Source organism: Mesocricetus auratus, unplaced genomic scaffold, assembly GCF_017639785.1.
Source record: "Mesocricetus auratus isolate SY011 unplaced genomic scaffold, BCM_Maur_2.0 Super-Scaffold_100042, whole genome shotgun sequence".
Classification (NCBI taxonomy): Eukaryota; Metazoa; Chordata; class Mammalia; order Rodentia; family Cricetidae; genus Mesocricetus; species Mesocricetus auratus.
The window spans coordinates 6,547,987-6,573,718 of NW_024429219.1; the positions used below are offsets into that span (position 1 = coordinate 6,547,987).

Here is a 25,732-nt window from a genome sequence, read left to right on the forward strand (position 1 = left end):
GTCACGACCCAGCCTCCGCCACGTGACGGCCGCGCGCCGGGCTCGGGCTGGCGGCAGGGCAGCGCCGCAGAGGCCGCTGACTGGCCGGCCGCCGCCACGCCGCGGAGGGAGCCGGGCGCCTGGGCCTCCCGCGCGCATGGGAGCGTCGGCGGCCGCCTGAGGGAGGCCAGCGAGGCCAGCGGAGCCCGAGACCTCGCGCGTCCCTCGAGCGGCTGCGGCGGGCCGCGGAGCCGGCGCGGCCATGGCGACGGGCGCTCAGCAGAAGGAGAACACGCTGCTTCATCTCTTCGCCGGCGGGTGAGCCTCGGGCCCCAAGCCGTGTTCCCTCCTCCGCCGCGGACTGGGGTGAAGCGAGGGCGGGCAGCCCTGGGGCGAGGGGGTGGGGGTGGTGGTTGGGGCTCTGGCGGCGACCAGCGCGGCTTTTCCACCCGGCGCGTCCGCGTTCCCATCCCCCACCCACCGGCCGCCTCTCGCCGCCGCCGTCTTCTCCTCTTGAACAATTCCTGGCTGGTGTGGCTGTCACCAGGGGCGATCGCGTCCAGCCCTTGTGGCTCCGGCCACCCCCTGCTTCTTTCTCCCTGGCTACGCTGCAGTCACTCAGCGCTTCCGAGGTGCGGATGCTGGAGATCCTGGGGGAGCTAGCGCCCGGAGGTACTGCGCACGGTCAGAGGGCTGCGAGCAGGTGTCGCACGGCACCCGTGGCCTGAGCAGTGCGGGGCGGGGGGTGGGGGACGGATGCTGGCCTGCACCACGTGGGAGGGGGGAATTGGGGACCTCGGAAGGTATGCCTGTGGGTAAGCATCGTCAATGCTCTTTCAGTGTGGGAACACTTTATGATGTGAGGCTACGAAGAGGAGTTGGATTTCTCCCCTCCCCCTGAAAACAAAAAGTTAAAATCGTTTTAATTTTCGCAATTTTTTCCCTTTTGTCATAGCTGCTAGTGTCATGGGATCCTTTTGGTGGTGGTGTCTTGTTTTTTGAGACAAGTTTTCATGTCTTGTGTCTGAGGACGGTTCTTAACTTCCGATCCTCCTGCCTCCCACACCAGGAAGATGCTGTGGACCACTGAGCCTGGATTTTTATGTGGCGCCAAATGACATCCAGGGCTTGCCCGTGCTAGGCAAGCTCTCTAGGGAGTTATGCTCCCAGCCCTGGGGTCCTGAGGCGCTCGTTGACTTAGCACATCATTTTTTTAAGTGTAGGGTGTTTTACATAACACTCAGGGTTTATTCCTTGTTTTCATCTTGAGTGCTTTAGGTGTGACCTGGACTGCTTATTACCCAAACCTCTGCTTATATTAAACAAGTAGTGGTTGAGAAATTACCCAGAAAATAATCGTGATGGGAGAGTATCTGGTGCCCTGGTGCTTTTACTCATGGCAGTTACTTTCTCCAAACAAACGGCTTTGATGGTTGTGCTTAGACGGAGGATTTCTTACTCATTTCATTTCTGTCATTCTGTCATCCCTTCCATCCATGTCTTCGTTGATACTACCTCTGAGAGTGACACTTAGAAGGCACTGCTTCTGAGGTGCGCGGAGGCTGGAGATCCTGGGGTAGCTAGCGCAGGAGGTACTGTGCACAGTCAGAGGCAGTACTTGGGAATTAAAAGCCCTTTAGGCATAATTTTAAGGCCAAGAGAATTTTTTAAGAATAAATTTATCATCAGTGGGTTTTTTTTTTAACATGCTATTTTTACTGAGGTGTATCTTACATTGTGTGTGTTCATGCTCTTTGCTGGAGGAGTTCCAGCGTGGCCTGCCTTAGTGAGAGGCCCACTGTAGTTGATGGCCTTGTCTGGGTGGATCTCCCTGTAAACACTTCACAGTGCCCTCTGGCTGCCAGCCTTTCACGTTCTGATAGAGATTACTGCAGTGGGCAAGCAGCTTCCAGGACTCATTAAGATGTAGGGAGTTTATTAGGGCTGTGCCTGAAGCCATGGTGTCTAACAAGCTCTAGTTCCTTCATTAGCTGTTTGGGATGCCCTGCTGGAAGATAAGAAATGAACCTTCAAAAGGATGTTTTCAGAGTTACTAATTGGATTTTATTCGGAAATGGTTCAGCCCCTTTTAGAGTACAGCATGAAAGGAGTTGAGTATAACAAACAGGGCACAGGCTGTAGTTAAAGTTGTCAGCCCAGGGGTCCTTGTAATGGTTTGCTCTGTTGCTAAGCTGGCCTCTTTCCAGGGAGTGAAGTTCAATGCCTGTGAGAAGTCAGAGATCTTGCCTTTAAAATCTATTGTGTTTCTCTTGTTTATTGCATAGGTATTGAAGACTACATTCTCAGACAGATTTAGTGCTATCCCAAATTAAAATAGTACAAAATATTTTTTTTTTGGAAACAAGGTCTAGAACTCAGAGATTTTCTGCCTCACAAGTACTGGGAGTAAAGATGTATGCCACCCATACCTTTAATCCCAGCACTCAGGAGACAGAGACAGATGGATCTCTGAATTTGAGGCCAGCCTGGTCTACAGAGCAAGTTCCAGGACAGCCTCCAAAGCTACAAAGAAACCCTGTCTCAAAAAAAAACTAACAAAAAACCAAGACAAACAACAAAAAAAATATGTATGCCACCAGGTCCCAATGATATTTTACTAGCTATAACATGCTTATCAATCAATGTAATCAGTGAAAATTGATTTTAGATCATGGAAAAATAAAGATCAAACCAAAACAGTTCATAGTCTGTATTTTTTTTTCTTGAAGAGCCAAGTTTCTAGATTATTTCCAATGTGCTTATTTCTAGATGTTGGACCGAGGTGTTGTTTCTTTCTGCTCTCTCCTCCAAGGGCAATATGCTACACTCCTTTATTGCTAGTAGTCAAGTTTTCAGTGTAGCATATTGCCCTTGGAGGAGAGAGCAGAAAGAGAGAGCACCATGGACCAACATCTAGAAATAAGCACGTTGGAGAAGGTTCCCAGTGGGTTTCCCACCTACTTTATATACAGATTGTGCTCTTCGTGATTGTTTTGTGTGGGGAGGTCTAGAATTCACTGTATACCTCAGGTGAGCCTCAGACTCCCAGCAATTATGCCTCAGCCTTCCAAACTGTAGGTGTACAAGGCCTGAGTCATGTTGCCTGCCTAGCTTAAGCCTCTCTTCTTCACATTGCTTTCTTAGTGGTGTATTGAATTCTGACTACAGTTTATTGTTAGTGAATCTATGTTTAATTTTCAGTGCCAGGTTGCAGAGAGAACAATGAAGGCGAATTCAGTTTCTGAGGCCTATGAGTGGGGATTGGTGAAGATGTCTGCGTAATTTATAGCAAGCTCCTAAATACACTAATGACATCTTTCTAACCTTTACTTTTTGTTCCTTCTCATTCATTATAAATCATATCCTTACCTGTGGACAAGATCTATTTCCTTTGAATAAATTAGCAGAAATAACAGCTGTTGAGTCAAAATATTTGTAGATTTTTATTATGTATATGGGTATTTTGTCTGCATGTATGTCTGTAGATCACATGTATGCCCTATGCCAATCAGAGGCTAGAAGAGGTGTCCTGTTCCTTTGAACTGGGGTTACAGATGGTTGTGAGCCACCATGTGGGTACTAGGTCCTCTAGAGAGTGACAAGTACTATTAACCACTGAGACATCTCCAGCCCCAAACTAAAACTTTTTGTTGTTGTTGTTTTACGAGACAGGGTTTCTCTGTATTAGGCTGTCGGTCCAACCCGGCCTCGAACTCACAGAGATCCGCCTGCCTCTGCCTCCCGAGTGCTGGAATTAAAGGTGTGCGCCACCACCACCCGGCAGACTAAAACATTTTTAAGGCATTTATCTAAGCATTTTGAGTTTGCCCCTGAGTGTTTATTGCTTCTGCATGGATGAGCTCCATTCTTGGTGTTAAAAGTTAGTGCCTCTGCCAGCTGCTGATGTCACACACCTTTAATCCCAGCACATAGGAGGCAGAGGCAGGCGGATCTCAGTGAGTTTGAGGCAGTCTGGTCTACAGAGTGAGTTCCAGGACAGCCTCCAAAACAATACAGAGAAACCCTGTCTTGGGGAAAAAAGTGTTGTAAGATCTGCTTTCCTCCCCTAGTGTTGGCAGAGCAAGAGAGTACTGGATGTCACAGATGCAGCCTCCTTTCCTCTCTGACTTAACCCAACCCCGCATCAAGAAGAGGCCAGAGTGCTCCTCAGGGGCTTGTTTGTGTCTTAGTGACAGGGACATCCTTTGTCTGCCATGCTACTGTGGGGTGGTGGTTAGATCTGCTTGGTGCAGCTGATTAAAGCTTCGGTAGATTTAGATCAACGATCTGAATTAGATGCTTTCAGTCTTCTTTTTTTATGGTATGATTTTGTATATATGTGTGTGTGCAAATGTTGTGTGTGTTTTGTCATAACACACAGTTACATGACCTTTAAAATGTTTTTAAATAGGGGCCAGGAAATACTTTATTGGTAGGTTCTGTGTTTAGCATGACTGTGGCCCCAGGTTCTTGGTTTAATCCTTAGCAAGCTCCAAAGAAAATATTTTAATGGGAACGTGGTAGATAGTTTCAGAATTTACTATCTTCCCACAGATCATTGGTGGTGGCTGACAGGTGTGCTCCGGCACTCTGCCAACGTAATCTTGATTATTGGAAGCATTACAGAGATGGCGTCCCCTAGGGACAGAACTTCCCTGAGGTTGAGGCTGTATCTCAGTGTGAAGCGTGGCTAGCACACACAGTTAGAGCCACTGAACTATATAAGCAGGACAATGAACATGCTTACAGGAATTTTGATTAAACAATTATAATGAGTCATAGTTTTTATCAGGCTATATATACTATCATGAATATAAATTGACTTTAATTTCATCTACTATATTTGTATACATGAAAAGGTCTTGGGTTTTTGTTTTTGGATGGGAAATGCCCAATAGGATGGAAGTTTCTTGAAGGTAGGTATCATGAGCTTCCTTCCCAATGTGGTGCCAGGCAGGTTATAACTACCAGTCGGTATTAAACGACTGACTAACTTAACTAGGGTGTAGATTGATGTGGTCTGAATTATCCTAAATAAAGAGAAACAGTACTTTATTGCTGAGTTACACATTAATATTTGCTGAAACTATATTGGTACAAGGTAATGTTAACTTAGATTTCTCTTATTTGTGAAAGATATGACTCTTCTTCATTTGGGATGCTTTTTCCCCTTATTTTTATTTTATGTGTATGAGTGTTTTGCTTGGCTGTGTGATGTGCACCATATGCACGCCTGGTGCCCACAAAGGCCCCAGAAGGATGCTGTATATATATCCTGGAACAGGAGTTACATAAACAGTTAGGAGCCACCCTGTGGGTGCTGGGAAGTAAGCGTGAGTCCTCGGCAAGAATAAACCAGTACTATTAGCTACTGAGCCATCTCTCCAACCTTAGGTGCTAGTTAGATTTTTCTTTCCAAATGAAATGGAATAGAGGATGTGCTATCAAAGAGAAGCAGTGACATCCAAAATTGGTTCTGCCTTAATGAAATATGCAATTTACATAATTGACATATCATAAGCCTAGGTCAGATACTCAAATAAACTTTCCAGAATGTTATTATTATCTTTTTTTGTTTGTTTTTGTTTTTCGAGACAGGGTTTCTCTGTATTGTGTTAGAGGCTGTCCTGGAACTCACTCTGTGGACCAGTTGGCCTCAAACTCACAGAGATCCGCCTGCCTCTGCCTCCCTAGTGCTAGGATTAAAGGCGTGTGCCACCAACGCCTGGCTAAATTTTCCAGAATATTATAGTATATGCCAAAATCAGCTATTGTGTTTCAAATAGTGATTACAGAAGTAGCAGAAAAGAGGGGAGATGATTAAATTGTCAAAGAGTAGGAGGTTTTTAGAGTTCCTGTTGTTATTTGTTGGCAGAACCCATAAACTCGAACATCAACTTACCACTGGTCAGAACATCAGCTTACCACTGGTCAGGTAGTGATTTTTATAATAAATTGCACATCAGGACCTGAGAGATGATTCAGTGGGCAAAAGGCTTCCTGCTAAGCCTGGCAACTTGAGTTCAATCCTGGAGACCCACATAGCAGAAGGAGGGAATTGCGAGTTGACCTCTGATATCCACACATGCACTCAATCACCCCCACCCACCCCCACATTGAATAAATAAATGTAATAAAAGTTTATGGGCCAGTGAAATGGCTGTGCTGGTAAAGGCACTTGACACCAAACCTGACAACCTGTGTTCAGTATCTGGGACCCATATGGTGGAAGGAGAAATCTAACTGATCACCCCATAAGCACGCGCGCGCGCGCACGCACACACACACACACACACACATAAATGTACTATTTTAAAAGTAAAAACTTTTTGGTTATTTTGTTTGTTTGTTTGTTTTTTGTAAAAAGCACATTGGCCTTGACATTAGTGCCTAAGGTAAGTGAGTGCATGCTCAAGAAACAGCACATTTGCTGGGTGTTGGTGGCCTTTAGTCCCAGCACTCAGGAGGCAAAGGCAGAAGGATCTCTGTGTTCGAGGCCAGCCTGGTCTACAGAGCGAATTCCAGGACAGCCTCCAAAACAATGCAGAGAAAAACCAAAGAAAGAGAGAGAGAGAGAGAGAGAGAGAGAGAGAGAGAGAGAGAGAGAGAGAGAGAGAGAGAGAGAGAGAGAGAGAGAGAGCACATTTTACTGAAAATATGCTTCGATTTTTTTCCTGATTATTTGAAATTCTCAGGTGAAAGGTAATTTATGTACATAATTTACAATTTTTATGTAACTTTGTGATCCCATAAAAATAGTACAGAAATTCAGCATATATTTAGTAGTTGTCCTACTGCAAACAAGAGGTGCCCAACCCACAGGGGATTAAGCAAGGGCCATGTGGATCTCAAAAGATAAAGGTTAAATGTGCCTTTGTGTAGTGAGTGCTACTTCAGCCCTGAGAGGAGAAGGAGAGAAAGCGGAGAATGCCTAGAAGCATATTTGTATAAAAGGGAACAGGCAGTGAAAAAGACTCTAAATCATAGGTCATGGGTTTTGTTTTTTTTAAAGGAATTAGGCAAATAGACTCCAAAGACAAACTGTCATCTTCTAGTCCTTTAAGCACTCTACAGTGCCATTCTGTTACTCTCTTCAAATCCTTCCATGTTTGCTCCTAGTAGAACATTCCGGAGAATTTTACTGGACTTTGACATTAGTAACCAGTTCAAAGTTACCCTGGGAGAGAAATTAAATTAGCATCCAGGAAGTTTCCATGTAGCCATTGGAAATGTAGCCTCCTATATAGGAGTGCTGACTGCCCTTTGATCATTGTCTGCAATAGTAAACGTCCTACCTGTGAGCCTTCTTGAAGAGTTCAAGTGTAAATGTAGGAATTGGTAGCTGTAACAGTGGAAATCCACTCTCTACTGGAGCATACACCTGAATTCCAGAAGGAGAGCAGGCTCAGGAGAGGGCTTGCAGAAACTGCTCCACAGTGCCTGTGGAGCCCTGACTGCTCTGCTCCCCTTGATACCTGCTTGGCCCCTCGCCTCCAAGCAGTCCCAGTCTCCCACCCACCGCTGGGCAGGTCTTGAGTTTGAATTACGGGACCAGCTTGGAGATACACCCGTCTTAACGCACTCAGTTGTAGCTCTAAGGGAATCTATGCTGAGAATCTTGGGCCAGATCACATGCTCTTCTCTGAAGATTGTGGCAGAGGATGGTGTCCTGTTAATGCGCTTACGTGAGTCAGAGTTAAAACTAGAAATGGCCTTGATCCCATTTGTACTGTATGGGTTAAGAAACTGCTCTGGTTAGGACAGAGGGGTTGAGTACTGGGAGGCTGCCATAATGCCACCTTGTTTACACTGCCTCCAACTTTTATTAATTGTTCTGTCCTATGCCTTTTAAAATGTTTAGCAGCATATTGGCCTGTTAATAACAGTATCACTTCAACAACCAAAAATATCTTCAGACGTTGCTAGATGTCACTAAGGGTGGAGGAAATTGCCGTGGGTAGGAACCAAGGAACCGAGGCTAAAATAGTGGTCTCAGATTTTGATGACATGGCCTTAAGATTAAAATTTTCTCACAGCTCTCCATATGTAGTATGTGGGGGGGGGGCAGCGTTTTCTTGTGTTTGTTTGTTTGTTTGGTTTTTTAAGTCAGTCTCTCATAGAACCTGGACCTCATCAGTTTGGCTGCATTGGCTGGCCAGTGAACTCTGGACCCAGCTGTCTCTGCCTCCCCATCGCTAGGGTTACACAGTGGGCCATCTCCCCCGCCCTGCCATGTGTAGTTTTAATGCCCTTTTAATTCTAGACATATAAATTAAGTGGAAACGATCGTAAGTAAAATAAGATTTTCTCTCTGTACATTTCCTTTTAAACATTGTGTGTATGAGAGAGACAGAGACAGACAGACAGGAGAGTGGGGCAGGCAGGCAGGCAGGCAGGCAGACAGACAGACAGACAGACAGACAGGAGAGAGAGAGATGTTCATCTGCCAGGTCCCCTGGAACTGAAGTTACAGCAGTTGTAACTCGCGGATGTGGTGCTGGGAACCCAGCCGTCTCTCTAGCTGCCAGCCTCTATTTCCTTCCTTTACACCAGTGGCTGCTTAGAAACTTATCTCAGAATATGTACTCCACTTAGGACAGCAGTTCTCAACCTGTAGGTCACAACCCCTTAACTTAGATCAGTGATCTAAATGGTCCTATCCAGCCAGACAGTTGATTCTCCACCCCTGCTGCTAATACTGTCAGCAAGTTGATTGTGAACATTGGCTGAAGATGCTGGAGTGAACCAGAAGCCCACTCCAGTGCATCAGTGTGATGTAGAGAGTGTTGGGGGAGGGATGTCTTCCTGTTAGTGTCCCTGCTTTATCCCCAGCCCTTAGTAGGTCTGGACTGCAGACTGAGGGCGCTTAGCTGGTTCCACACGCTTCCTACAGGTGGAGGCAACAACATGAGAAGAGGCTGAGGAGGACACGAGTGACTTCTTCCTGACATGGGCAGTCCTGTTGGCTTCTGGGACATAGAAGGAGATTCTCATGGGCTTCATTGGCTTAGTGCCCAAGAATATGTAGGCTAGAGAAAGAAAATACTTCATGCTGCCACAGAATTTCCAGGCCAAGTGTGTTAGATTTTTTTGTTGTTGTTGCTTGTGACAAAATACTCAGTAGAAACAACTTAGAGGAGAAGGATTTATGTGGGTTTATGATTTCATTCCATCTTGATGGACAGAGCAAAGCAACTTCAGGGTGGCCAGGAAACAGAAAGAGAACACTGCTAGTGGGCGTTCTCCTTTTTCCCTTTTATTCCATCCAATCCTAGTTTATGTGATCCACACTGAGGGCAGATCTCCATCCCTTAGTTAATCCTCTCATTGGTTCACTTCCTATACCAATAAAATAAATGTGTCCATTCCAACACTGTAGTGATGGGCTTGCCTAGTGAGTACTAGCTCACTTGTAATAGCAGAGTTGTGTTGCCATCTAGTCTTCTTCCTGTTTTTGTTTTGTTTAGGACAAGGCCTTGCTTTGTAGCCCAGTTTGCTTGGAACTCATGGTAATCTTCCTGCTTTAGTCTTCCCAGTGCTGGATTCCAAGTGTACACCACGCCCGCCCAGTCCCCACTCCTTCCTTCTTCCCTTGTTCCATCCCTTCCTCCCTTCTTTTTTGGTAGTGGATAACAGCTCTTTTTTCTTTTTTTCTTTTTTTTCTTGAGACAGGGTTTCTCTGTGTATCCTTGGCTGCTCTGGTCTCAAACCCAGAGATCCATCTCTGCAGGGATTGAAGGCATGTACCACCACCCAGCTGTGATCTCAGTTTTAAAGCTGGTTTGCAGTTTGCTTAAATAGCCAAATAGCTGCCCCCCCCAACTATATACTGTAGGGAGCTGCCGGTGATGTTCACAGCTTCAACCCTTCACAACTATCTGAGGCGAAGGGCTAAGGATGTAAATAAAGACAAAGACAGCAGCTGGTTCTTACAAGGAGAATGGCTTTTATTATTACAAGGGTAGAGCATTATATACCAAAGGCAGGTATGGTGGAAAAACACCAAGGTCAGAAGCCTGCATTCCCAGGGCCCTCCAGCAAAGGGTGGGCCAAAAACAGGAATTAGCTTTTAGACAAGGATGGACAGAAAACAGGAACTTGCACGCAGGCCATACTGGGAAGGGGGGATGAGAAGTGTTTTGCTAAAAGCTCCTAGTCACAAGCTGTCAACAGACCCCCAAGGGGGAAGGGTGCAACAATGTACATTTCTATTTCATAGCATTCAGGTCCCTTCTGGTAAGGTGGGGCTAATATGTTCCTACCTCAGAAGATTATTGGAGGACTGAATGCTTGTCACAAGACAGTGTTTCTGTTTCCTTCCTTCTTTCCTTTCTTTCTCTTTCTTAGACAGGGTAGACAGGGTATTGTTGTGTAGTGCAGGCTAGCCTCAATCTCACATTCTCACGATCCCCCTCCCTCGGTCTCTATAGTGCTGGGATTACCCATATGATTCACAACATTGAGCAAAACACTCTTAACGAATGGCATAGTCCAGTGCTAAGTTACAGGGATGTGGCTTCCTTGTAACCTTTATGTTGTGTTATGGTGGCAGGTACACCAGTTCTGCTGCATGTCTGTTAAGGTCAAAGGACAACTTTTCAAGAGTTGGTTCTCTCCTTCCATTAAAAAAAATTTAGATTTATTTATTTATTATGTACATAGCATTCTGTCTGTCTGTATGCCTGCAGGCCAGAAGAGGGCTCCAGATCTCATTACAGATGGTGGTGAGCCACCATGTGGTTGCTGGAAATTGAACTCAGGACCCCTGGAAGAGCAGCCAGTGATGTTATCCACTGAGCCATCTCTCCAGCTTCCTCTCCTTTAATTTTTAAAAGATTTATTTTTTTATTTTATGTGTTTGAGGGTTTGCCTACATGTATATAAGGGCATTGTATGTGTACCTAATGCCCATGGGAGCCAGAAGAGGGCGCTGAAAACCCTGGAACTAGAGTTAAACTGCTTTGTGGGTGCTGGGAACTGAAAGAGGACCTCTGTAAAAGCAGCAAGTGCTCTTAACCTCTGAGCCATGTTTCCAGTCCACTTTGTGTTTGAGGGTAGATCTGTCTTGTTAGTTCCTCCACTGCCTTTGTATGTGAGCTTCCGGCTGACTCTCCATTGTCTGCCACCATCTCACTGTAGGATTCGAAGGCTGAGGTTACAGAGTCAAACCACTCCCAACAGCTTTAAAATTAAAAAAAAAAAAAAGGCATTCTAGGAATCAAACTCGTCAGGGTTGTGTGAAGCACTTTTGCTAACTGCTGAGTCAGCTTGCCAGACCCAGGCCTCTAAGTCCTGCCTGGAGATTTTGCTTTGTTCCCTTTGGGGTCTATATTAAGTGCCGTTACTCTAGATTTGCAACATCTAGACCCAGTGCTATAGGGAGGCTAGTGTAAAATTCTGCATATGCTAGCATGCTGGGAATTCTCAGTCTAGTGCAAGAGGGCAGCGAGTGAGAGGCAGAGTAAGTGCTTCCCACAAGTATCTACACCTTAAAATGGGAAGATGGCGTGACTGGCACCACACCTGCTGCCAAGCCTGATGACCTGAGTGAGTGCAGTCCCCAGAGCCACATGGTGGAGGGAGAGCACTCACGCCTGCAAGTTGTCCCCTTACCTGCACACACATGGTGTGGCATGCTTTCCCTGCCCCCGATAAATGTAATACTGATGGGGAAAAAAGACTTTCTCTGTGATTTCTCAACTAATCCTTGGCTGAGCAATTACCCCTTGTGAACTTGTTTGGTCCTGATGTCACAGGTACAAAGGTAAGACCCCTACTTGCTCTGCTGCAGGGTCATGTTTTGCAAGGAGGAAAATCCCTGGTTGTATGGATGGTGACTTTAGATGGCCCATGACATCATCTGTTATAGCCAGTCCAGCATGGTTGTGTAGGAGAAGATAGAAATGGGTAGTTTAGGATAAATAAGTGAGCTGATTTGAAGAAAGGTGCCTCAGCTGGGTGTTGTGGTGACACAGGTGACCCATCTGCTCAGGAGGCTGAGGCAGAATTGCAAACTGGGCAATTTAGTGAGACTTTGTCTTGCAATAAAATAAAAATAAAGGTTTGAGATTGTAGCTCAGTGATAAAGCATTAGCCTAGCATGTGCCTGGGTTCAGTTCTTGAACCAAAAAGAAAAATATTTAAAAAATAATTCAAGCTGGGTGTTGGTGGCGCACGCCTTTAATCCTAGCAATCTGGAGGCAGAGGCAGGCGGATCTCTGTGAGTTTGAGGCCAGCCTGGTGTACAGAGCGAGTTCCAGGACAGCCTCCAAAACAATACAGAGAAACCCTGTCTCGAAAAAACCCAAAACAAATAAATAAATAAAATAGTTCAGGGAATTTCTTGCTTTCAACATGCTGTGAAGTGTGGAGTTGAAATGATTGACGTGGAGGGACGATCCAGAGAGACAGGAAGTAGGAAAAGACTGTGAATGAAGGGAGTAGGATTTCCCTAGTGGAAAGTTTGCTGTAATATTCAGTAGTGTCCTTGTTAGAAGGTCTGCGTTGTAATAAATATAGATTTTCAAATTAGTAGCACTGTTGAGTATTTGGCCTGAAATGTGGCTATTTGTGGTGAGTCGCATTAGGTAAGGTGGGATGAGCCAGCAGCGGTGGGAATTGACCAAGTACTGAATGGGGACAGGGATGGCTCCTGCGCTCAGTCCCTGTGAAGTGGCTGTCTTAATTCTGGACTTGAACTAAGGTTGTGACTTGCAAGTTGTGTTAAATGAATGCAGGCACTCTGTTTCAAAGAGGAAAGAGCTAGGTAGCGCTCGCGCTTCCTGCAGACTGGCCTTGCCTTCTGACCCTGTGTGGCTTCTTTCCTGTAGGTGCGGGGGCACAATTGGTGCTATTTTCACATGTCCACTAGAAGTCATTAAGACGAGGTTGCAGTCTTCCCGACTAGCTCTTCGGACGGTGTATTACCCTCAAGTTCATCTGGGGACCATTAGTGGAGCTGGAATGATGAGACCAACGTCTGTGACACCTGGACTCTTACAGGTTCTGAAGTAAGTGCAGGCCTATTCATGTGACCCTCTGCTGTCACGAGCCTGTTCATGTTACACAGTCCTGGTCCAAATAGAGGAGTCAGATTTCTTACTTAATTTACAAGGAATGGGTGGTGTACCCTAGCATGCAGGTGGAGGACAGGGCTCTGGGGTCAACTCAGGTTGTTAGGCTTGGTGACAAATATGCTTACCCGCTGAGCCATCATGCTGCCCAGGAGGATCAGGATTTCAGCTATAACTGAAGGGGGTGAAGTCCCCAGAGCAGGCGGTTATCCAATAGGCACAGGAAGGCCAGAGCTGGGCCAGGAGGAGACAGTGATCAAGAACGATACCCAGCATTGACCGTGGTCGCCATCTGTGTACACACACACACACACACACACACACACACACTTTAAAAAAAAAAAAGAAAGAATGTTTGGGGCGAGGGGCCTGGGGAAATGACTCAGTTGACTAGTCAAGTGCCTGCCATATAGTCTTGAGGGCCTGAGTTTGGATTCCCAGTGCCCACTTACAAAGCTAGTAGTTAGTGCTGTAGGGTTGGAGAGATGGCAGAGTGGGTAAGAGTGCTTCCTGCTCTTCCAGGACCTGAGTTCAGTTCCCAGCACTCTCATCTGGCAGCTCATAGCTGCCTGTCACTAACTCTAAGAAATGTCAACCTTTTTCTGGCCCCCTCAGGCACCTGTATACATACTCACACAGACATCCGTACACCCATGCAAAAAATTTTTTTTAATTTAATTAAAAAATATAGTACTAATGCTGTCCATGTATGTGCCTGTAATCCAAGCACAGGGTTGAGAGAAAAGTGGAGAACAGACAGGAGTCTCCCTGGAACTCACTGGTTAGCTGGTTTTGCAAAGTTAGTGAGCTCCAGGTGAAGTGAGACCCTGTTTCAATAAATAAGGAGGCTGAATGTGGCGCAGCCTTTAATTCCATCATGCAGAAGGCACAGGCAGGCAGATCTCTCTGAGTTCCAGGCCAGCCGGAGCTACATAGTGAGGCCCTGTCTCAGAAAAAAAGGCAGGGATGGGAACAAAAGAGGAAGAAGCCTGATATTGACCTCTGACCACGTGGATACGCGTATTCAGCACACAACACAAAAGTTCTTTAAAAAGGGGGCCGAGTCTCCAGAAGCTGAGTTACAGACGTTGGGAAGTGAGCTGCCTGTCCTCCCGTCGAGCAGCGAGTGACCATGACCCAGAGCCTTCTCTCCATCCCCCTATTTCAGTCTGAAATTTTACATCCCTATCAGTTAACCAGTCCCTAGCTTTCCAAAACGGCCTTGCTCCAGTCGACTGCTGCCTCTCCTGTGCATGCATGGGGAGAGGGGAGCACTGTGAACAGTGCTGGTTGCTTTTTATGTGCTTTTCCGATATGGAAGGTGACACGTGTGTGGGCATGTGGGAAGGCGAGCCTGGCTCCTGCATTGTTCTGTCACAGCAGCCGTGTGCCATGTGGTGGGGACTTAATTGTTCCAGAAGAGCTTATCCACACCCAGACAGGGCAGAGGTGCAGCTTATATGACAGATTTGACGTGTGGCCTCTGTTAAATGCCTAACTCTGGAGACTGTCTTGGGCTCTTGAGGTGGGGGTCACTTGAGGATTGGTGTTCCTTGCTGCATTATGGATGAGGGCTTCCAGCTTCCTGGTGCCAGAGGTTCCCTGAACCTTCTTTTTTTTTTTTTTAATATACTTTATTTATCTATTATGCATACAATCTTCTGCCTGCATGCCAGCAGCAGAGGGCATCAGGGCTTGTTCAAGGTGGTTGTGAGCCACCATGTGGTTGCCGGGAATTGAACTCAGGACCTTTGGAAGAACAGCCAGTGCTCTTAACCGCTGAGCCATCTCTCCAGCCCCCCTGAACCTTCTTAAGTAGCCTCTAGGCTGCACAGGCTCATTGCTGCATCCACAGTAGGAGCCCACACTATCTGACAGCGCCACAGCTCTGTAGCCCAGGCTAGCCTCAGACTCTGTAGCCAAGGGTGACTCTGAACCTCTGATCTTCTTGCTCCCACCTTCTGAGGGCTGTGAGTACAGGTGTGTATCACCACACCCAAGGGTCAGACTCGGGCTTCATGTGTCCTAGGTAGCACTTACCCAACCACCCCATCTAAAGTGTCTCAGAGATGTTAAAGCTATGTCTTTTCTTACTGTTCAGGTCGATCCTGGAAAAGGAGGGACCAAAGTCACTTTTTAGAGGCTTGGGTCCAAATTTGGTTGGAGTTGCACCATCAAGGTAAGTCCTTAAGTGTGTTCAAGCTCAGACAGCGGCATGCAGTGCCGAATCTCTTCTTGCCCAAATGTGACACTGATGAGTTACTGCTCCCACCCACCCCCATATTAAAATTGCCTAAACTGCCAGGCGGTGGTGGCACACGCCTTTAATCCCAGCACTCAGGAGGCAGAGGCAGCAGATCTCTGTGTTTGAGGCCAGCCTGGTCTACAGATCGAGTTCCAGGACAGCCACAGCTACACAGAGAAACCCTGTCTCGAAACAAAAACAAACATGTCGAACATGGAGAAGCAGTGACGACCATGGGTTTGCCTTTTTAAGTAGGAAAATAGATCTGCCATCAATACTCGGAACTCTCTATGTGAGAGTTTCTTACCCTGAGTGTGGTGTGGTCAGTCCCTGGGTGTAGAAATGCCCAGTGTTAGGGCACACACAGATCCGTGTCAGAATCTGCCTTCCCAGCCGGATGCCCAGGTGACTAAGGGACATTAATCAGAAGGAATTATAAAGGCTCCTAGGCTTTACTTTCTGTGACATTACATCGTTTGTTTTTAATTCTTTGAAGCCTTTGTAGAACTACACTATTCCAGCACATTAAGCTGCTGGCTCTAGTCATCTCTTTGTTTGTTTGTTTGTTTTTCGAGATAGGGTTTCTCTGTGTAGCTTTGTAGACCAGGCTGGCCTCGAACTCACAGAGATCCGCCTGCCTCTGTCTCCCGAGTGCTGGGATTAAAGGCGTGCGCCACCACCACCTGGCCCATTCACCTTTTTAATTAATTGAAATACTGGCCACTTTTCAAGGACTCATTATCCAAGCATAGCTAGTGTCTCTGAATTACAGACAGTTATTGGGCAGTGCTAATAGAGAGGGGAACTGTGTGTGTAAAAGGGACAAGTTGCGGTGTATGTCACAGGCCAGAGTACTAGCAGTGTGGTACGATGATTTTAATTTTCTCTTCTGGAATCGGACAGTGCTTTATCCATTAAATAAGATGTGTGTGTGTTTGTTTGTTTTAGACAGAACAAGGCTGTGAAAAGCATAAACGAGGAACAAAAAGTATACACCAAAAAGTCCTACCTTTCAGAGTCCCCAGGGGAGAACAGAGAGCCGTGAAACAAATGACTGGCTCACTCAGATTCCCCTCCTGGGAGGACTGAAGTTCTGCTGAGTGGGACTGCCCCTTTTTCTAACCCTGGCTTCCTGGAAGGCCAGATAACTTGACTTGGTGACAGGAAGGGGAGACTTGAACTCGGATGATTTCTCACACCCCAGTTTTCGTCTTGTCTCTTGGGATCCGGTGCCAGAGCTTAGACTGCACCAGAGGCCTCCTGGGACCCTCATCAACAGTAGTCAGGACCCATTGGTCAGCAGAGGTGAAGGAAAGCAGCCATCCTGCATGGCAGGGTTGCAGCCCGCTCCTGCTGTGGAGCTCGTGAGACACTGCAGGCAGGCAGATTGCAGTCTACACACTTTACCTCAAGGCAAGACAAGTGGAGCAGGTTTCTATCTCAGAAACACTATACTTCTGAAATGACAGTGTCCACATCTACTCAGATGATTAGCATTTATTACCCAGGATAAAGAATGTGGAAGGACTTTCATACGTGTTTCCAAAAATCTCATTTTACTGTGTTATCTTGGCCACTTCTGTCACTACTTAATTTCTAGAGGGGCATGATCATCCCAGGTACAGTGGCAGGCCTGGGTGTGAGTCCAGCCTCTGTGTAACCCTAGCTGTCCTAGAACTCACTCTATAGACCAGGCTGGCTTCGAACTCAGAGATAAACCTGCCTCCGTCTCCCGAGTGCTGGGACTAAAGGCGTGGGCCACCAACGCCTGGCCCTTAACTCTGTTCAGTAGTCTTCTATACGTTGTAGATGTTGCAGAGGGATGTATATACTTTAAAATGCCACAATGAGTTCTTCATGGCATTCTCTCTTTGTCCTAACAGGGCTGTGTACTTTGCATGTTACTCCAAAGCCAAAGAGCAATTTAATGGCATTTTTGTGCCTAATAGCAATACTGTGCATGTTTTCTCGGCTGGCTCTGCAGGTATGTTACCCTAGCAAGTGAGATGAAGACTCGTGGCCCAAGTCATGTGTTGTTTTGCTTTCTTTTTTTCTTTCCAGGAATTAGAAGTTAACTCCTTACCTCTTTTACACCTAAAACCATGTTCCAAAAGCTTTATATTGGCGTTTGTAGACCATGACTGTTAGCAGTTTGTAAACAGATTTCATTGTCTCTGACAACTCAAGTTTCTTACTGTCCCTCCAGATGCACACATTTCCCTGAGCTGTGCTTCCTTTAAAGTAATATGAGGAGTGTGCTTTTCACGTCTTCCTGCTTTCCTATTGGGTTCTAATGTGGAGGGGGAGCGGCCTTCTCTCTGAGTCCCCTGGATATCTGGGGTGCATCTGCCCTGCACAGCAAGGATCAGGGTTCTGTCGCTGTGTTGCTATGTGACACTTGAGGTTGAACTTAAGGCCTCATGCTTCTAGACAAGCCCTTCAGCTGACTGCAAAGCTCGGGGCAGGAGGTTCCCCACGGATGCTTGGGAGGCCCATGGGTTCCTAAATTGCTAGGGGATGCCTCTGCCCTTTACCCAGAGCCTTCTGTCCATTTAAATCTAAAGGTATTTTTAGAGAATTTATATTAGCATTTTAGAACTCCTGCCTTCTGCTAACAAAGAAATTGCTACACCAATTTCCTCTATCGTTGTTACTCTCCATAAAATTACTAACCCAGATTATGATTTAGTCAGAGCAAAAAGTAATGTGTAGCAACTACTTCATGCAAGAGTAGCTATTCCCCTTAAAGCTGAGCCCTGAGGAGTGTCCCGTTCCAAAACAGGTTGCTCTGTGGTGGATTAGCCATAATCCCAACCCTGTTAATCGCTCTGTAATGCCTAGCATTACCCAGAAGAACCTTGGGTAAAGCAAGCACACTGCAGGGGAGCCTTTGAAAGAGCGCCCTCCAGTGTCTAATTAACCTGCTGCTCAGGACTGTGGACCCGGGCATTTGGGACTGATCTGGAATGTTAAATGCTGCGGAAGGCTTACAAAAACAGTGATTCCTGGGGGTTGATCAGTTTTTTAAATTATTTTACTAAATTTCCAACACTTATATTCAATGTTAGATATAAGTAGTTTTTGCCCTAGGATTCAGATGAACCAAATGCTAGCAGCACCCCCTAGAGGCTGGAAAGGCCATGCATCGCCGTAGCACTGTGGGAAAGATAGATGATAGATAGATAGATAGATAGATAGATAGATAGATAGATAGATAGATAGATAGATAGATAGATAGACAGACAGATAGATAGTAATCCAGCCACTGCTTCTGCACACAGCTGTATAAAGCCACAGCAGCTTGACTTCAGAGTACTGTATGGTAAAGACAGCTTTAGTGAACACTGACTGTATCAGTGATGACTGTTTTTTCCCTCCAGCTTTTGTCACAAATACCTTAATGAATCCTATTTGGATGGTTAAAACGAGGATGCAGCTAGAACGAAAGTAAGTTAATAGTTCTTCCTTATCTGAGAGTCCCTGGTGTGGTTTGTTTCCTCCTCCCGATACCAAGTATGGATTAAAAGCAGGATCCTTAGCTATGCCCCTCTGGGTTCTCTGTAAGTGAAGGTAGAGATGTCTTTTGAGATCCCTACTGGCAGCACTGTGGGGAGAGGAGGCCACAGAGAATAAGGGAAAATGGACAGAAAGTCCGGTCCATGGCCCCAGCTTCTTTGGGTGATCCTCTCTGGGTTCTCTGTGGACCCCACATCAGGAGGTGTACTGTGGATTCTGCAGAGACCTGGCTACCATCAAAATCACCATAGAGGACACTCTAACTGTTACCCCCAGATGAACCAGCTGTCTGCCCTGACCCTAACCTGGAGTTCTTAATGTGTTTTATTCTGTGTTCCTTGAGTGTTGTGGCAAAGCCTACAGAAATATTGGGTTTTGCTGGGTCATGGTGGTGCATGCCTTTAGTCCCAGCACTCAGAATTAAAGACAGAGGCAGACAGATCTCTGTGAGTTCGAAACCAGCCTGGTCTATAGAGCTCCTTCCAGGACAGCCAGTGCTACACAGAGAAACCCTGTCTTGAAAAACCACAAAAGAAAAGAAAAAAACGAAAAAGAAATATTGGGCTTTGTTTTTGTTGAGACACAGTCTTGCTGTGTAGTTTAGGCTGCTTCAGATTCTCACCCTCAAGCCACCCCAGGGCCAGCCTTACAGACTATTCCACTATCCTGAATAGAGCAAAGGTTTTTAAAAACTGATATGCCAGGTATGCTGGTACACATCTTTGATTCCAGTACTCAGGAGGCAGAGGCAGGGGGATGGATCTCTGTGAGTTCGAGAACAGCCAGGACTACAACAGAGAAACACTGTCTCAAAAAAACAAACAAGAATTGTGTTATACCAATAATGCTTTTATACAAAAATCATATTTCTCACCAGGCCAGCAAGTCCTGTGATTTTTAAGGACTCAAGGACACTAAACAATGCTTTCTAACTTTACGGCATTGTGTAGGAAAATGATTTTATTTGTGTAAAACCATAGCTGCTACTTCTGTGGGCTGTCACCCATACTCATATTCCTTGAAGAAATGCTGGTTTTCAGTAGAAATTCGGGCTCTCCCAGTCTAAGTTCAAGGAACTGCCCGAATTCTAAAAGCCTTTGTGCCATGTGACCAAGCAATTTGAACTCTGGAAACACTAGCAAGCCTATCTTTCCTCCAGATGCCTCTGAGAGAGAGGGGAGAGATGTATCTACAGGGGGAAGGAGGGGCCTGCCTGGGCTCATCATCTTGTGACCATGCATGCCCTGGTCTGGACCCCCAGGCTCCCCAGTTCACTCTGCCCTCTGATGTGCGTGATAATCCTACGACAAGGATCAGTTACTTCCACAGTAAAACCAATCGTTCAGACAGTCCTTTGCAGTTTTCCCAAAATGCCAAAATGTCATGTGTGTCCTACATGGCCGTCTTCCTGAGTGTGCAGTCCCCTTACTGGGAATGTCTCTTCCTCTCTATGGTTGTGCTTCAAGCTTCTGGCCAGCCTTGTTTCCTGGCAGCCTTTAGTGTCACCTGTGTTTAGCATCTGTTGAGTGAGAACTTTTCTAGTGCTCAAGACATTGTAGACCTTTATTTAGGAGGGCCCTGTGAATATCTGGGAGCATGTCTTGTTCCAGTGGCTGCCAGGGAAATTGTTCCTGCCTTCTACCTTACAGTATTACAACCAGTGAGCTAAGACACCTACAGTCTGGTGGGACAAAGGGTGTGAGGAGCTCAGCATGCTGGAGGGTCATAGTATAACCTGGGCAGAAAGGAGTTAAAGGAGGATAGGCGAGCCTCCAGAGGCAACCCCAGCTCCCAGCGTCCCCCAGTCCTTGAGAGGACTAGGTGCAGGTACAAAGCGGGGCAGTGCACAAAAAGATGTAAGCAAGAACACAGAGTGCAGAATTTAGCAATTTAGCTTGTCTCTTTTTCTCTTTAAGTATTTATTTTTATCTTGTGTGCATGGTGTTTTGTACATGTGTGTCTGCGTGAAAGCATGGGGCCCCAGAACTGGGGTTACACGCAGCTGTGAGCTGCCATGTGGGTGCTGGGAACTGAACCCTGTTTCTCTGGAAGAACAGTCAGCTTGTCTCTTTTTGTAGTTTGTTGGTGTTTTGAGACAGGGTCTCACTCTGTAAACTATGTCAGCCTGAAACTCACATCTGTCCTCTCAGCTTCCCAGATGCTGGGACCGTAGGCATGGGCCACCACTCTGGGCTGTTTGAGCTCGATTCATTTTGTGACTCTAATGTCAGCAGCCCTTATTCATAAAGCAGGGTAAGTCTTCAGTGACTCTCATAGACAAAAAGGAATGTGTGGAAAAGAAACAAAAAGCAAACGGATCATTTCCTTGTAAAGCGAGGACAGAGTCAGAAGAATAGTAAGAAAAGCAACACAAATGCAGACAACTCACTGTGAGTTGTCATTAGTTAAAGAAGATTAAGGCAGGGGGCTGGAGAGATGGCTCAGAGGATAAGAGCACTGCCTGCTCTTCCAGAGGTCCAGAGTTCAATTCCCAGCAACCACATGGTGGCTCACAACCATCTGTAATGATATCTGGTGTCCTCTCTGGCCTGCAGGTATACATGTAGGCAAACACAGTATACATAATAAATAAATAAATCTTTAAAAAAAAAAAAGAAGAAGATTAAGGCAGGGGCTGACTGACCTTAGAAATGATAGAATAAAAATATGCCGCTGTAGGTAGGAGCAATGTCTCAACAGCTAAGAGCATTTACTGCTCTTACAGAGGCCCCGGGATCAGTTCCCTGCTCCATATCAGACAGCTCACAGCAGCCTATAACTCCAGCTCCAACACGCACACACACACACACACACACACACACACACACACACACACACACACACACACACACACTCTAAATACATCAGTAGATATTTAAAAGTAAATAAATGAGTAAAATATCAGGTAATGTTGTTTGAGGCCCTGGGTTCATTCCTTGTCATGCAAACAAACTCCAGAGAACAATGGTAAGAAGGAGTACCTTGGGATGGCAGGTGGCTCAGTGGCACAGAACTTGCCTACCATACACAGAGCTCTGTGAGTTCAGTCCCCGGTGTACCCAAAAGATGTCTCGTCCTTCCCCTCAGCGTTGTCCTTGTGTCATAGTGCTTTACTTCGTAAATCATCTTACCCAACTTTTGGGGGGGGGCTTGAATTTGTTTTTTGGTTTTTGGTTGTTTTTTTTTTTTTTTTGAGACAGGGTTTCTCTCTGTAGCCCTGGCTGTCCTAGAATTCACTCTGTAGATCAGGTTGGCCTCGAACTCGGGGGTTAAAGGTGTGTCGAACTTTCTACTCAGCTTTCCCTCATCTCTGTCGTCACAGCTCGTCATCTTGTATGTGCCACAGTTTACTTATCTAGTCCTGTTATTAGATACTTCATGATGCCAACTGTGTTCTCTGACACATGTTATCCTCCATCAGCATTTTCTAGAATTGGGTCAAGGGCTACAAGCCTGCTTCAGTGACTGCCAGTTCAGGCGCCATTTATTCTGTGGCCTGTCGGGTTTCTCAGCTAATTGAACTGGCCTCACAGTGGGTCAGAGGTCAGGTGGCCTCAGGACAAGAAAGACAGGTTTCTTCTCCTGTGTCATTTCTGTGTCATGGGTGATTGTGACTTGGGTATGATGAGTCTCTCTCTCAGCATCTTACGTTGATCCCGTCTGACAGGGTGAGAGGCTGCAAGCAGATGAACACAGTCCAGTGCGCTCGGCATGTGTACCAGACAGAAGGCATCCGTGGCTTCTATAGAGGGCTGACGGCCTCGTATGCTGGGATCTCAGAGACCATCATCTGCTTTGCTATTTATGAGAGTCTGAAGAAGTATCTGAAGGAAGCTCCCATAGTCTCCTCCACGGACGGGGCTGAGAAGAGCTCCTCTGGCTTTTTTGGACTCATGGCAGCCGCTGCCGTCTCTAAGGGATGTGCCTCCTGCATTGCTTACCCACACGGTATGTTCTGCCCTTTTCTCTGGGAGGAGTAAAACAGCTGTTGAGGGGGGACCAGGTGGTGGTAGCTCACACGTTTAGTCCCAGCATTTGGGAGGCAAGTGGATCTGAGTTCAAGGCCAGCATGGTCTACAAAGTGAGTTCCAGCACAGCCAGGGATACACAGAGAAACGCTTGTCTTGCAAAAAAAAAAAAGAGCACTTGTCGGGTTTGTCATTTGTCATTGTAGGTACACTCTACTGCTTCAGACTGAAATGCATGTGACATAGGTTGAGTGTCCCTTACCCAAAAATGATAGGAGTGAGTGAGTCCAGAGATTTTCACTTGGATTATGTGCAGGGTTTCATTGGTTAAGCATGTCTGATCCAGCCAAAGTGACACCCTAGACTTTTGGAGACGTTTACTCTGTCCCTGCAGGGCAGAGTGACACCATCATTGACTGACTGCATCGACACAGGTCATGTGAGTGCTGTGTCTTTTCTTGCTCAGCTCCGTCTCAGTATGGCAAGAGTTTGCTGGGCCAAATGTGGGTTACTGAACCTCTGTTTTCAAAGAAGTCCAAAGTTAGACTTAAAACTCCCTGATTCAAAAAGTTTTGGGGGGGACAAATGAAAATCACTTACTTTCTACTTGGAGTAGGGTGCTATATAAATCTACTAGTTGGAATTTTTTGTTCCTTTGAGTGTTTTTGTTATTTTGTGTTTTTGTTTTGAAACCGCTCTCTACATAGCCTTGGCTGTTCTGGAACTCGCTCTGTAGACCAGGCTGGCCTTGAACTCATAGAGATCCACCTGCCTCTGCCTCCTGAGTGCCGGGTTTAGAGATGTGCACCACTGTGCCCTGCTAGAACGTAGCTTTTCATTGTCCCTCTCAGCATGTGACTGCCCTGTCCAGGCTAGAACCCAGATGCCCAGTGGACACAGAGCCTTGACTTCTTCACACCATCTCTCCCACAGAGGTCATCAGGACACGACTCCGGGAGGAAGGCACCAAGTACAAGTCGTTTGTGCAGACGGCGCGCCTGGTGTTCCGGGAGGAAGGCTACCTCGCCTTCTACCGAGGACTCTTTGCTCAGCTCATCCGGCAGATCCCCAATACTGCCATAGTGCTGTCCACCTACGAGTTCATCGTGTACCTGCTGGGAGAGCGTGCTTAGTGACAGGCCACACGGTTGTGCTCTAGAAGAATAAAACTGAAAACCCTAGAGATTTTCTTTTCCGTTGATGTTTAGTGTTCAAAGCTGAAACAGCAAAGGCCATAGAGTACCTGGCTCGTCTCACCTGTTGGACATTTCCTTTTGGATTCATGTTTCTGGAAGGTTTTAATTCATTAACGTTAACAGTTAATTATAACTTTTTTTTAACTTAAGAGGATTGAGGATCGAGCAGCAAGTAAATTAAATCATGCTATTTAATTTAAGTTTGTGCTGGGTTTGCGTTCTCTTTTCTGCTCACTGACTGTACCATAAACCAGCCACAACTTGTTTTCTAAGCAACTGTAAGGACTCACTGATGGGCAGGGAAGAACGGTCAATTTGGTGACACTGGCAAACTTCCCACAGTTTGCCCTCTGTGTGTTTTTTTTGTTTTGTTTTTTTGAGACAGGGTTTCTCTGTATTGTTTTGGAGGCTGTCCTGGAACTCTCTCCGTAGACCAGGCTGGCCTCGAACTCACAGAGATCTGCCTGCCTCTGCCTCCCGAGTGCTGGGAGTAAAGGCGTGGGCCACCAACGCCCGGCTCCCTCTGTGCATTTCTAGTTTTCCATGTAGTTTTATTCATAATCTAAGTTCCCAGGCACTGAAATGGGGTGTGACTTTAGCCCCCCTGCCCTTTTTGTGATACAGGATCTTGCTACTGTAACCCAGACTTCCCTTATTTACTTGTTTTTTTGTTGTTGTTTTTTTGTTGGACGCAGGGTTTCTCTTTCTCCTGACTGTCCTGGAACTTGCTTCGTAGATCAAACTGGCCTTGAACTCGCAGAGATCCGCCTGCCTCTGCCTCCCAATTGCTGGGATTAAAGGTGTGTGCCACCACCACCAGGCTTGATCTCAGATTAAAATTTCCCTGCCTCAGCCTCCAAGGGCTGAAAATGCAGATGAGCGACACTAGGCCTAACCTGACTTGACAAGAACTGTTGTTAGCTGTATGTTACACATGTTATACTCGTCTCCACATTTGAACAGGAGGCAGTTTAAAGCATTGCTTATCGCCTGCTTGCCTTCTCGATGCATTTCCGGAAGTGAAATATGTCTAAGCCCAGGCACACTCTAGTGTGGGGCATGGAGTGGGCTGCCATGTCACGCTCTGCTTCATTCTGTCGGGGATTGGTGTTGTCTGGATACCTCCTTTTTAAACGTTTCTGTTTAAGTAATTATTTTTCTCAGGACCTGCCTCTATAGATCAGTCTAGCCTTGAACTCGGAGATCATCCTCTCCAATCCTGGGATTGTCGTGACAAAGGCCTGAGCCACCACTGCCCAGCCTAAGGTTTTTTAAATAACTGGAATTTTAACCAGATTACAGATGGTGCACATTTATAATCTTAGCAATCACTAGGTAGAAGCAAGAAAGTCAGACATATCAAGTTTGAGGCCAGCCTATGCTACATGAGACTGTCTCAAAATGAAATAAGTAAATACTAGGATTTTACTTCAAGATGGAGTCTCATACCTCAAACTCCCTATGTAGCTAGGGATAACCTTGAACTTCTGTGTTTTTTTTTTTTTTTTCTTTGTTTGAAACTGTAATCCTGGCTATGTGGCTAGCCTGGAACTCCTTTGTAGAGCAGGCTGGCCTTGAACCCACAGAGATCCGCCAGCCTTGAACTCCAGTCTTCCTGTTTCTCACTCCCTGAGTGTTGGAATTATTAGGATGTGCCCCCCATACTCAGTCTTTGGGGTGCTGGAGATCCAGCCCAGGGCTTTGTGCATGGTAGATAAGAAATCTGGCCAGTTAGACACATCCTCAGTCTGTTGC

At 46.2% G+C, this 25,732-nt stretch overlaps 1 protein-coding gene across 2 annotated transcripts; it reads left to right on the forward strand.

The window, feature by feature from the left end:
* Positions 1 to 30: 30 nt before the first annotated feature.
* Positions 31 to 24,177, forward strand: Slc25a33 (solute carrier family 25 member 33). Of its 2 annotated transcripts, XM_005079294.4 has the most exons (7): positions 34 to 297; positions 12,810 to 12,989; positions 15,154 to 15,231; positions 17,181 to 17,281; positions 18,678 to 18,744; positions 22,481 to 22,761; positions 23,715 to 24,177. In XM_005079294.4, the coding sequence occupies exons 1-7, from the start codon at positions 242 to 244 to the stop codon at positions 23,912 to 23,914; spliced, it is 963 nt and encodes a 320-aa protein (XP_005079351.1). In that variant the 5' UTR covers positions 34 to 241; the 3' UTR covers positions 23,915 to 24,177. The 2 variants fall into 2 exon arrangements, with proteins under 2 accessions (XP_012975540.1, XP_005079351.1); XM_013120086.3 differs by lacking the exons at positions 17,181 to 17,281; positions 18,678 to 18,744 and having other exon boundaries at positions 31 to 297.
* Positions 24,178 to 25,732: the final 1,555 nt, after the last annotated feature.